At 43.4% G+C, this 12,989-nt stretch overlaps 1 protein-coding gene across 5 annotated transcripts in view; it reads left to right on the top strand.

The window, feature by feature from the left end:
* Positions 1–12,989, top strand: part of AGAP1 (ArfGAP with GTPase domain, ankyrin repeat and PH domain 1) — a 402,392-nt gene that overhangs the window by 362,471 nt on the left and 26,932 nt on the right. For all 5 annotated transcript variants that reach the window (XM_088467751.1, XM_088467750.1, XM_088467753.1 and 2 more), the window contains 2 exons: positions 6,646–6,800; positions 9,364–9,454. In XM_088467751.1, coding sequence (XP_088323877.1) covers positions 6,646–6,800; positions 9,364–9,454 — 246 coding nt within the window. The remainder of the gene's footprint in view (positions 1–6,645; positions 6,801–9,363; positions 9,455–12,989) is intronic.

The raw sequence follows: 12,989 nt of genomic DNA, 5'->3' as shown, positions 1-12,989 counted from the left end.
GCGGATCAATTTTTAAAACGTGTATACTGTTTTTTTGTTTTTTTTTCCATTATTAGTTAATGCACAGTTCACCATGCTGCACAATGCATGTATACTTCAGTAATTCATGGGCTTTAGTGTGATATGAAAACAGAGAACGCATAGGTGTTCACATTGTCCATCCTACAATTCTGGGGGAATAAAAGAGAAGTTTATTAAAAGAAAACATAGATAGGGGGCGCCACATCGTGCCTGAAAGTATAACAATATTTTATTGCAGTCTATAAAAATGACAATGCGCGTACCAGAACAGGCGGTCAGAGCCACCGCTAGCGTAAACAGCACAATAATAAGCAGAGGTAATCACCCGGTCTGTAACCTGGACCTCTCCCGGGACTTCTCCGGGTACTGGTTCCTCTGCACAATCCAAAACGCCAAGCTACGCCACTACATGTTTCGTCGTAAGACTTCGTCAGGAGGTCTCTTGTCTGACCGCCTGTTCTGGTACGCCCCTTGTCATTTTTAAAGATTGCAATAAAATATTGTTATACTTTTAAGCAGGATGTGGCGCCCCCTTTCTATGTTTTCTTTTTAGTGTTGTTCCCGGCTGGATTTGGGGGTTCTTATATTGGGGAAGACGCCGATCTGTTTCAGATATAGGATCTCTGCTTCACAATCCCACTTTCATATGTCAGGAATTGGTTATAAGACGTTGCCTGTGCATGGGACTCATTCCCTGGACATTGGTATTGTTCTAAGTTCTGAATTAAGTGCACTAATTATTTGTTTTTTATATATATATATATATATATATATATATATATATATAGATAGAGAGATAGATATAATCTTGTTAATAAGTTGACAGTTCTACCTATATGAGAGAGTGAGAGTTATGCCATACGACTGATTTTTTTTTCTTCTTTGTAAAAATACATTTCCCATTTATTAACAATGTATAGACTTTCATTTGTATAGTTGAGTAGCACATTCAAAGCTGTACTAATAGCCATAAATCTGACTCCCAGATAATTTGGATCAAAGGCAAAAGGACAACCCCAGAAGGGCTGTGGCGCTGTAAATGATAGTATATTATGTACACAGAGACTGAATATCCTCTGCAGCAGTGATTCTTATATGTTTGAAGTACTGGTATATGTGTAAGGGTTAATGTTTTGTGATTTCACGTAATAAAATACAGATTACAATACACTGCAGTAATAATGCTCAGCTTATCTGTATTAATGCCCGTACTATAACCCACGAGCATGCCACCAACAAACAGATTTGTGACCATGCATAGTGTGCGGTGAGATGAGTAATCACTCGGATTATACATTACTACAGTCTGACGCGCACTTTACCAGTCACTGACCGCTCCAACGTTTAATCCTCTGTAATGAAAATGCAAAACTACTTTGACCATTTACAGATCTATGAGTGTTCCCTGCGGAAGCCGGCGTTGGATAGAAGGAGTGGGTAGAAAGGCTTAGCCTTGTAGGATGTGTGTTTCCTATTGTACGTACCCCTGTGATTTTGTCATAATTTTATTCACTGCAGGGAACCTTTTTAGTGCCTGAAATGGCAGATGACCGCAGCGAGTACATATTATACAGTTATACACATTACCATGCAGTTAAACCTATCCTGGTATAGGATGTTGCATACGTGTGTGCCTGTCTCAGGATGCCTTTTGTAATGGACCACAATGTGTATTTTGTTGGGGTGGGGGGGTAAGCATGTGCTTGTGTTATGTACAAACATACATGTCATATGGAAATATTACGTATACAGTATGTATGTGTGTGTTTGCTTTATTTATATATATATATATATATATATATAATGTGTCTGTTTAATGTGTTCGTATCAGGTGTAATGATCTGTAGCCAAAAACAATTGTGTTCTGTGACATTTAAGTAACAGCTTTTTAATTTGTTTTTTGTTTTTCCACCCTCTCCCTTCTCCACTCTCCCGCGTCTTTCTCTCGTTCCCGAGCCTTACCACCCTCCCCCCCCGCCTCGCCTTTCCACCGCTGCTCTTATGGCTGACGCCATTTGCATGCGCAGGCTGCCGTTTTGTTAAAGGTCAGAGAGGTCAGGGGTCACAAATTGACTTGCCGGATCCCGACTGGTTGGGGTGGGTGGGGGGGGGGGGCGCGTCACGCCGGCTTTTGCTTAATAAAAGATTGGATTTTTATTTAAGATTTCCAGCTCTGCCTCCCCATAGATTTAACACTCTCCCTGCCAGTGTATGGTATGGCGCTGGGATGGCCCCTGCTGGACTCCTGGCACATTCCTCACATTGCCTCTCAAGCTGTTGTGTGCCTGGGTGAGATCTGCCTGACAGCGCTGCGACACTCACACTGTTGTGTCACTACACACACACACTAATGTAACCCGGGAGATCCTTCTTTTAATTAGTCTGCAAACCCCTTGCGTGTTCATTGGGAGCAGCGGAATGAGCTTTATGCTTAACCTGCAACATCTATTACACAAATGCCTATGGGGGCAGTGTGTAGCGATGATACAGGGGCAGGGATAGAGAGCTATGGTGGGGAAAACACAAGGAATCGTCAACCTATCTAAAGTGGCCAAACTCTGTAGCATTTTGCAGCTGTTAATGATAATAAAGTGGCCAGCACATATTGTATTATTGGTGAAATAACATTGCCTAAAGCATTCCCCTCCACGTTAAATTGTTATGCGTGCGCTGCTCCTCTCAGTGACTGCAAGTAATTACAGATTTTTTTTTAAATGAAACGATTTGCTTTTGGAATGTTCTGGCTTATGGGGGGTTCCAGGTTGTAGCTCCTACACCTGTGGTTGTAAGTGTAACCTATTTCCGTGCGCACTTGAAAACTCAGGAAACTTTTGTGATAAAGATGGGGTTACTGAATCCCTCTCCTTCCGCTGCTCACTAAGGTGGAATCTGTCTGGCAGGCATGAGGACTTTTTTTATTTTTTTGGTGAAATAATATTGCTCCACCCAGAAAACCAGTTAAACCTTAGAACTGCTTAATAATCAGTTTAAGATGCTGATAACCACGAGGCAGAGATGAGCGACAGACGGCCCTATAATTTCTCCCAAGTTTTGGGGGCACCAAACTCGAAAGAGAACATGGCTGCTGCTCGCACAAAAATGTTTTTTCCCCTATAAAATTTTTGTAGGGACTTTACCTTCTAGTTTAAGTTGTTTTGCTATTGTAGCGTTTGCTCTTTAATGTTTGCTAACCTCCGTTAGGGGCACCAGTGCTCCTGCTCCATGCTCTGCAATGAATGCCCTGGCTCCATCCAACTTACCCTCCGCTCGTGTAAATGTATGCTCCTCCGCAAACCCCGTCCTCTTGCCCCGTTAACTGTCCTCTGCACGTTGGTGCACATGTTCAAACTGTGGCAATTATTTGTGTGTTTTGCCCTGCATAGCAGATGGCTTGTGCTCATGAATTACCTCCTTTCTTTTGCTTACTACTTATTTAATGTGCTGTGTGGCTCATTTTGTTTCTCGTTGTTCTACATGTTGTGCTCCCGGGAGTGTACACTGCTATATACAATCTATGCCTCGCTGCTGCCACGTGTAGCTATTTGTTATAATACTAACTGAGGGTGAAATACAGAGAACTCTTCATATACCATGCTATGTACCTGTATGCAGTATGTGTACTATGAATTTAGGTGTATTTTTGTGTATTGCAGCTGCCACTTTGTTCTCTAATAAGTTAGCAGGAGCTGCAGGAACACCTGTATGTTCATTAGATATTATGGTTGTGTATTTGGGATAGTGCTGTACACTTGCTGCATCTTACAGGCTAATGGTGCGTCCAGACGGGACGAATGATAACGATATCGTTGTTCGATCTCCCGGGTGTGCTGGAAGATCGATATCAATCATCTGGCACCCCACCAACTCATCGACTATGGCAATCCGCGATCAACGATCGCGGGTACCTATAGTAACGTTGTCGATATCGACCAGGTTGGCCTGCATGCACGGGCGATGGTCGATATCGGTATCGACCTTACGTGCCCGCGCATCGCAGGTCGTTGGGCACAGAAAAATGGACGGTATGAGCAATAACGATATGATCGATATCATTCATATCGTCCTTTTTAATCGTACCATAAGATTATCGCAAGTTGGTCTGTGGAGGCTGGTGAGGTGTGTATTATCCCAGCAGTAGGCGGAGTACTCCGTATATTGCAAGGTATATCTCTGTGTCATATGTACACAATACTGACCAGTATTGCCAATGTCAGCACTATTCTACGCTTATAAATATTTATAAGGAATTGTGTTTGTGTGAATATATATACAGGCAGGTGCATAAATATTGGGACATTGAAAGAATTTTTATATTTTGGCCTCTATTCACCACCACAATGGCTTTGAAAAGAAGAAAACAAGATGTGCTTTACCTGCAGACTTTCAGATTTAATTTGAGGGTAATTACATCCAAATCAGGTGAACGGTGTAGGAATTACAACGGTTTCTATATGTGCCTCCCACTTTTTAATGGGCCAAAAGTAATGGGACAAACTAAACAATCCTAAATCCTAATTCTGACTTTCACTTTGTAATGCTTTGTTGCAAATCCTTTGCAGGCAATTACAGCCTGAAGTCTGGAACGCATAGACATCACCAGACGCTGGGTTTCATCCCTGGTGATGCTCTGCCAGGTCTCTACTGCAAATGTCTTCAGTTCCTGCTTGTTCTTGGGGCATTTTCCCCTCAGTTTTGTCTTCATCAAGTGAAATGCATGCTCAATCGGATTCAGGTCAGGGGATTGACTTAGCCATTGCATAACATTCCACTTTTTAGCCTTAAAAAACTCTTTGGTTGCTTTTGCAGTATGCTTCGGGTCATTATCCATCTGCACTGTGAAGCGCCGTCCATTGAGTTCTGAAACATTTGACTGAATATGAGCATATAACATTGCCCGAAACACTTCAGTATTCATTCTGCTGCTTTTGTCAGCAGTCACATCATCAATAAATACAAGGGAACCAGTTCCATTGGCAGCCATACATGCCCACTCCATGACACTACCACCACCATGCTTCACTGATGAGGTGGTATGTTTTGGATCATGAGCAGTTCCTTTCCTTCTCCATACGCTTCTCTTCCCATCACTCTGGTACAAGTTGATCTTTGTCTCATCTGTCCATAGGATGTTGTTCCAGAACTGTAATGGCTTTTTTAGATGTTGTTTGGCAAACTCTAATCTGGTCTTCCTGTTTTTGTGGCTCACCAATAGTTTACATCTTGTGGTGAACCCTCTGTATTCACTCTTGTGAAGTCTTCTCTTTGATTGTTGACTTTGACACATATACACCTACCTCCTGGAGAGTGTTCTTGATTTGGCCAATTGTTGTGAAGTGGTTTTTCTTCACCAGGGAAATAATTCTTCTGTCATCCACCACAGTTGTTTTCCGTGGTCTTCCGGGTCTTTTGGTGTTGCTGAGCTCTCCGGTGCGTTCTTTCTTTTTAAGAATGTTCCAGTTGATTTGGCCACACCTAATGTTTTTGCTATCTCTCTGATGGGTTTGTTTTGATTTTTCAGCCTAATGATGGCTTGCTTCACTGATAGTGACAGCTCTTTGGATCTCATATTGAGAGTCGACAGCAACTGATTCCAAATGCAAATGTCACACCTAGAATCAACTCCAGACCTTTTACCTGCTTAATTGAAAATGAAATAACGAGGGAATAGTCCACACCTGTCCATGAAATAGCTTTTGCGTTGATAGTCCCATTACTTTTGGCCCCTCAAAAGTGGGAGGCACATATAGAAACTGTTGTAATTCCTACATCGTTCACCTGATTTGGATGTAATTACCCTCAAATTAAATCTGAAAGTCTGCAGTTAAAGCACATCTTGTTTGTTTCATTTCAAAGCCATTGTGGTGAATAGAGGCCAAAATATGAAAATTCTTTCAATGTCCCAATATTTATGCACCTGACTGTATATTTTAATTTTCGCTTATATCACAATAAACCTAAGACTACCACCCACAACCATGGCACCTGACAGTACATCATGTACAACCTGAAAATCCTAGTTTCCTACAGTATGTGCTGTAGATCTGAAAAATGAAGCTAAACTTTGATGTCTGCATTTGTGTTGCTACAAGCTGCTTATGTGAACATATGATTATAGCAAGTCGGTTCTAAATCCATTTTTCATTTGCTTTACCATCATCATCTTTATATATTAATTGGTTCTGTACTAAAACATGATTAGGATAATAAAAACAAGCAAAACACTCAAATATTCTATATTACATATTTTCTTTAATATAAAAACCTCATCACCTGACCAATCTTCCTGTAAGTACTGAACAATGAATTGCACATTAAAAAGGGATGTTCCTGAAAATATAAGGCAGACATTAAGATAGCCGCCTATTATAACTGGCTTCATTGGTTAATATTGTGGTGTTAGTATATATGTGACAATCCTAATGCTATGAAATAAGGGAAAGAGCAGATATTCCCAGTGCCACTGGTGTGTTACACAGCTGCAGAGAACTCGATTGTTCTTCAGTAAGTGACAGTAGTGAATGGTGAGAAACGCGTTGGGTAAAGTGAATTGTACTGTGTCCCTTTGCTCATTGTAATCTTGTCTGATTGAAGCATCTCCCTCCCCCCTTACTTGCTTTGTTTCAGAACAAGAGGAGAATTTTGAGTTCATTATTGTGTCTCTTACTGGCCAGAGTTGGCACTTTGAAGCCACAAGTTACGAGGAGAGGGACGCATGGGTTCAGGCCATAGAGAGCCAAATACTTGCCAGCCTACAGTCTTGTGAAAGTAGCAAGAACAAGGTAAGGAACCATTACTCATACATCTACAATAGGACCTCTTAACCTAACAGTCTTATCTTACAATAGAGGCTACATATCCTTTCACGGTGGGTCCCTTTCACCTACTCTGTTCAAATTTATGGTTTACTAGCAACCAGTAGTCTAATTATCTTTTTTTTTTTTTTTTTATATTCTTGCTAATTATTATTATTGGAATGTACAGAAAAAAGTATTACTAGTCACATGAGCAATGCGTGTACAGAATCGAGGAAAACACAACAGGCACGATCAACATAGGACACATGGGCAAATGGTAGTATAGAAAGGAGCTGCTGTGGCTAAATAAAATAATGAATACTGAAAATAGTGTGTGCGGGCTGGGCTGGATCCGGCGTAACAGTGAAGAAGCTAAATGGGAGCGTCTAAGGCAGGGGTAAAGGTTAGGACGAGGAGTATCAGTGGGTCATCCTGTAGAAGCTGGGTCTCGTACCACATGGTGCTCTTGAAACGGGCATGGATTTGCCTACGAAATAGTGGGGCAGGTAATTTATTAAACTTTCCCAGACTGCAAAAAAAAAAAAACCATCTTGGTATGAAATTCTTTATGAAGAGGCCTTCACCCCGTGTATACGGAATATGAAGTAAAGCTTAGCGAGAGAGAGAGGCCCCCTGTGGGGGGTGTTCCTGAATCAAAGAGTGTAAAATACTCTTTCTAGCCACTGCAGAAATTATTAAGCGTAAACGCTTTCCACTTCTAGAAATACGAAAGTTACCCAGGATCGCCCACGGAGGAGACAAGGAAACATAGATGAGCTAATGAGTAGAGGTAAAGAGTTGTACCCATATCCAAAAATGCTTAATAGAGGGGCAATCCCATGTGCAGTGATAAAAAGGTATCACAGTGGCCACATTATTAACAGGCGCTGGTAGTGGGAATACCGATTAAAAAAACCAGCGCTGAGGGGAAAGGTGGCCTCTGTGAAGAATGCTCAGGACCATCTCCCAGTATGAGCTAGCCGTAAAGGTGGCAGAAGAGTAAGAGTCGAGTCAAGGGAAAGATGAGGGAAGATTTTCAACCAGTGGGAGATTTATAGTGTTATGGACCTGGTCCATGATGGGACAGAGGTGTTTATAGTGGGTATATAATATAGTCAAGCTAGTGGACACTGGTGTGGTTAAACATAGAGTCAGAGATGACTGGACCAGTCCGCAGGAGAGAGCCCGTGGGTGATGGAATATACATAGTGAGCAGCTTGGTGAGCTGCAAAGATATGGCTAGAGGGAAGATTTAAGGTCTCTACAATGTCACTTGGCTGGAGGCACCGCCTTTTGGAACTGCTCATTAGGGCCCTCAAAGAGGTCATTCCGTTAGTTCTCCAGGATTTAAATGGGTACGATGCCTTACCAATGGTGAGATTCTGGGTTGTGGAGAAGGGGCAAAAACTATGAATGGACAATATTAATTCCCAGCTTCTTGCAAACCGCCTTCTAAGTTGTCCACGAGGACATGAGAAAGGGATTGTCAAGTGCGTCCGAAGATCATTCGGTTTTTTGAGAGTGAATAAAGGAAATGAGGCTGAACTCTGGGAGAAAACAGTTGGGCAACAGTTGTGTTCCTGTAAATGGGAGTGGGATAAAGCCAGTCCCTAATGATAGGACGATTACTAGCTAAACTGTGAAGGGTGAGGTTAGGAAATGCCACCGTTGGCTGGGGCTTGCTGGAGTTTAAGGTGATAATTATCTTTTAATAAAATACTATTATTTTGTACAATTTCCAAATAATGATTTTTCTGTTAAAATAATGTACATAATGTGTAAAATACCTGTATGGTTATGAAAATGTTTAAATATTAATTATTAATGACAAACTGAGCAATGGTTGTGATGCTCATTGCCAACATTTTGGGATAGCCAAAACCCCGGGATCTGTGCCGCTAATAGTTTTTGTTTTTATATGTGTGCTCAATAAAGACACCAATCAGCAACTCGATGGGCATTTAAATTTGCCTGCCCAGTTGTGATGGCTGTGTCGGCGGCCCCTGTCTATGGGCGGTCGGCGGGTCACCCGTACACACACACAGAGACATCGCTGTGCTGTGGGTCCGACCTGATAAATCTGTGAACAACGTCGTTAAGACATATCGGGTGTACCCGCCCGCCGATGCACTTGCGGTATATCGTTCGTTGATCGATTGAACAATATATCGACATGTGTCTACCCAACATTAAAGTGGCATCATGGGCTGTGTGTAAATTTGCAGTTTCAGAACGAATTTGGCTGCAAGTCGCAGCATAAATGGGGCAAAGAAAGAAAGCCGTACACAAGCAATGTCTTATCAGATTGCTGATTGGACTGTCGGTAACTGCAATCAATTTCTGTAAGTTGTAATTTCTACCTGTAGCCGCTTAGCGTTGCTCAAGCACTAGTGGGATTATCTATTAATTGCAACTGAATTCCGCTAGATCTTTGATGTACCTGTTAGTTTTTCTACTGCTCCTCTAATTGCTAACATGCAGTTTTGCTTTGCTGAATACCCTTACTCTGTGGTCTGACCCCACAACCTCTCTCTCTCTCTCTCCTCAGTCCCGTCTCACCAGCCAAAATGAGGCTTTAGCGCTACAGTCGATTCGCAACCTGCCAGGAAATTCACATTGTGTGGACTGCGATGCACTTAGTAAGTATAGATCCCCCGGAGACACCAAGATGAGATAACTCTCTGCTCTCCTACATATAGATAAATATTAGGTAACCCTGGATACACAGGCAGCATGGCTTATTAGCCCCTCACATTCATCGGAGATGAACCCCTCTACCTGCTGCTCGCACAAATGCAGTGTTCATATATTATTACTTGATAAAGCCGTCATTCTACTATGGTCATGATAATTTCACCTCTAGGTGGCACTGTACTACTGTGGTTTAATAATAGTGTTACATTTTGCCTTTTGCAGAGTAATTGCAGTTGCCATGTATACTAAAGGAGAATGCTACAAGTTATCTCACTATAGCATGAAGCCGTCTGAGTAGGCCTATTGCATCTGACACCAAACCCTGCAGTATTAGTCATATGGGGGTTTGCATCAGTGATTTGTTTGGAGCCCCAGTGAGAGTGGATGACGCTAGGGATAATTAAATGTGTATTACTAACCATTATTAAGTGTATTTAATTAGCAGAACATATTAATGATTGAATGTATTCAGGTAAATAATGTAACTAGGCTGTAGCCCTCACAAGAAGACACAGTAGTTGTAGATGACAGCTTGCTATAGCTGACAGTGACAGACACCACCATGGATATGTCTCAGGGGAAATTTGAGCCTGGTAAATCACCGCTGTCCTCCTTTAAGGATCGGAATCTTTAGGGCTTGTCCGTACGCACAATATTTTATTTCATTTGCATTTGTGCTGTTTCATGGAAGTAAAATAGATCAACCATGGGTTAAATTATCATAGTTTCGGTTACTCTTCTGCATTTAGGTCATAGCAAGTGTAAGAGCCTCGACTGTTACATTGTCATCGGAATAATCGCCCCCTTGCCTTTACTGTTGACAGACGTGCCTGAATTTAAAGTGTACTAGTGGCCAGATACTCACAGTGGCGGCAGCCATTTTTGAAAGCTCAACCACTATTAATGTGAATTATTTACCCGATCGCAGTGGGGTGTTCGCGTAAGCATGCGCAGAATGCAACAATCGGCCGATGGCATGCACGATCTCAGTTGCGATCCTTGCCGAATCAGGCCCTTAGTCTCTATTACTCTTTTATTTTGCAGTGTCTCTTCGTTTAGGCCCCTTGTACAGCGCTGAGGACCCTTTGGGGGCGTTTCAATTATCTTTTTCAGCAGCTATATTTTTAGGGAGCGTTCAATTGTTGCTCCGTTCGGGTGTGATAGACATCCACGCTGGCATTTCTGCTCACACCCTCAGGAGATCGATCCATGGTTAGGGTGCCCTAACTGTATGTTTGGGCGCTCCTAACCAGGACTAGACGTTTAAAACGGCTAAATCCAGTTTAATAGAGCCTGAAGATGGATCGGTATGAAATACCGGCGGTTCAAATCCTGACGCCAGAAGACCGGCAGCAGTGAAGATGCCGACAGCTGAAAAGGTAAGTATTACTAACCATATTCCCCCCCCCCCACCCCCGTTTCCGCAGCCTAAACCTAAGTCTCCCGGGGGGCGGGAGGGGTGCCTAACCCTAACCTCCCCCTGGGGGTGCCTAATCCTTAACCCCCCCTTCACCTAACCCTCCTGGGGGGGTGTCTAACCCTAAGTGTCCCCCCCCCCGGGAGCCCCTAACCTAACCTCACCCCCCCGCGCGGCTGTCCGCACCCATCGCCCGTCTTACCTTTGTTCGGTATGCCAGGCGTTGGGCTACAGACGTAGGTATAATGACAGGCATCGGGATTTCGACGCCTGTCATTAGTACCCTGCTGGGATTTGACAGTCGGGAAGCCGGCTGTCGGCATTTCGACCGTCGGCTTTCTGCCTGCATCCCCTTGAAGACCATAATAATTAATGGGTGCCCAGAACAATTCAATTGCAACACCGGGCGCCCATTAATTATCGCCACCAACGCAACAATCGATTTGCCCCCTTTATTAAGCGGCCCATACACTGTAAGATGTTTTAGATGATGTGCACGATTTCGATCAATCGCAACGATCAATCGTGCATATCGTGTGTGTTTTGGCATGCTGTACGACGGCGATGCGCGTCCCCGCCGTCGTCCATCGGCATCGTAGATCTTATAGAAAAACCATAAGATCTGCGATCCGTCATGTTGTTAAATAGGTAAACGAAGCACCTTGTAAGAAGCATCGTTTACCATTCCCAGCAGCACGCGATGCATCGGGCTGAATTTGAAAACGTACCGAGGTGTCGTACGTTTTCAAACCGCGCCGTGTATGTGCCGCTTTAATGATAATAGCACATAAAGGGCCTGATTCAGACCCACTCGCGAGCGGCTGTACGCTCGCAAGTGGGTCGATGGTCTGCACTGAGCATGCGCACGACGGAGGGAGCTCCGTCGTGCGCATGCGCCAGACACGACGAGCGAAGGACTTTCCTTCGCTCGTTGTGTCCGATCAAAGGGGGCGTGCTGTCAATGTTGATTGACAGCACGCCCCCTTTGGTGGGCGTGCCTCCCTGACGGGGGCGTTCCCACGGGAACGCCTCCCGTCAGAAGCCGGCCCACTGACATCACTAGTCAGTGGGAGTGATTTTGGCTCTGATAGAGCCAAAATCACTCCGGAGCTTGCGGTTGAAAACCTCAACCGCAGGCTCCGGCTCGCAATTTCGATGGTCGCGATGGTCACGACCATCGCGGTCATCAAAATGCACGCTCGTATAGCCTGTGGGTGGTGACCCACAGCTATACGAGCGTCCAGGAGGACGCTCCATGAAAAAGGAGCCCGGCCCTCATGCAGAGCGTGCGCTCTGCTCAGAGCGTACGGCTCTGAATGAGGGCCAAAGTACAATAAAATCAAACCATGTAATACTAGTGGATACAGTCACCTACCATCAGATGGAGACACTGAGGCTAGAAAAAAATCTGTCAAGAGAGCCACAGACTTAGTGATGCAACCTCCTTTAGTAAAGCCTCAAAGGAGGCCGCTCTTATAATTACCCATCCCTATCTGCCGTTATCTCTGCCATTATGTTAGAGACATTACCATTCAGATTAGTAGAAGTCTTGTTGAATAAAACGAGGGAATTCCTACGTCTGACAGGTGCTATGAAATTACAGTTTGCCAGTATTCTAAAATGTTTCATTACAATGCAGCCATCGGGGATGTTTTATTGGAGTCCCTGGCAGTTGTCCAAAGACGTGTTTCATAAAAATTACAGTCAGCGCCATCCTCCATCATAGGCAGAAGGCATAACCTATATGTGCACGTCTGCACATGGTGGCACGTTACCCAATCACATTCTGAACTAAGCCCCACTTGGCTATAAGGCGGTTTTATACATTTAAGATCAGACGGCGTTGATCATGAAAAATTATAAAAAAAAATTACATTTAAAAAAAAATAATCCATATGTATTTCATTGCATTCCACTGAACAAGACGAGAGGCGTAATATTTACCTGTATCTGCACTTTGTTTTACTTTTGGCAAAGTAAGAGCGTGTTGTAGCGAATGGAGAGGAATAAGGTTCCCTTTGTAATAATAATAATAGTCTTGTTTTACAAAACCTTTTTTTTTT

The sequence above is a fragment of the Taudactylus pleione genome, unplaced genomic scaffold (genome assembly GCF_031769625.1).
Source record: "Taudactylus pleione unplaced genomic scaffold, aTauple2 ptg000074l, whole genome shotgun sequence".
Lineage (NCBI taxonomy): Eukaryota > Metazoa > Chordata > Amphibia > Anura > Myobatrachidae > Taudactylus > Taudactylus pleione.
The sequence above is the reverse complement of the archived record's forward strand: the minus strand, read 5'-3'. Positions and strand labels throughout refer to the sequence as shown.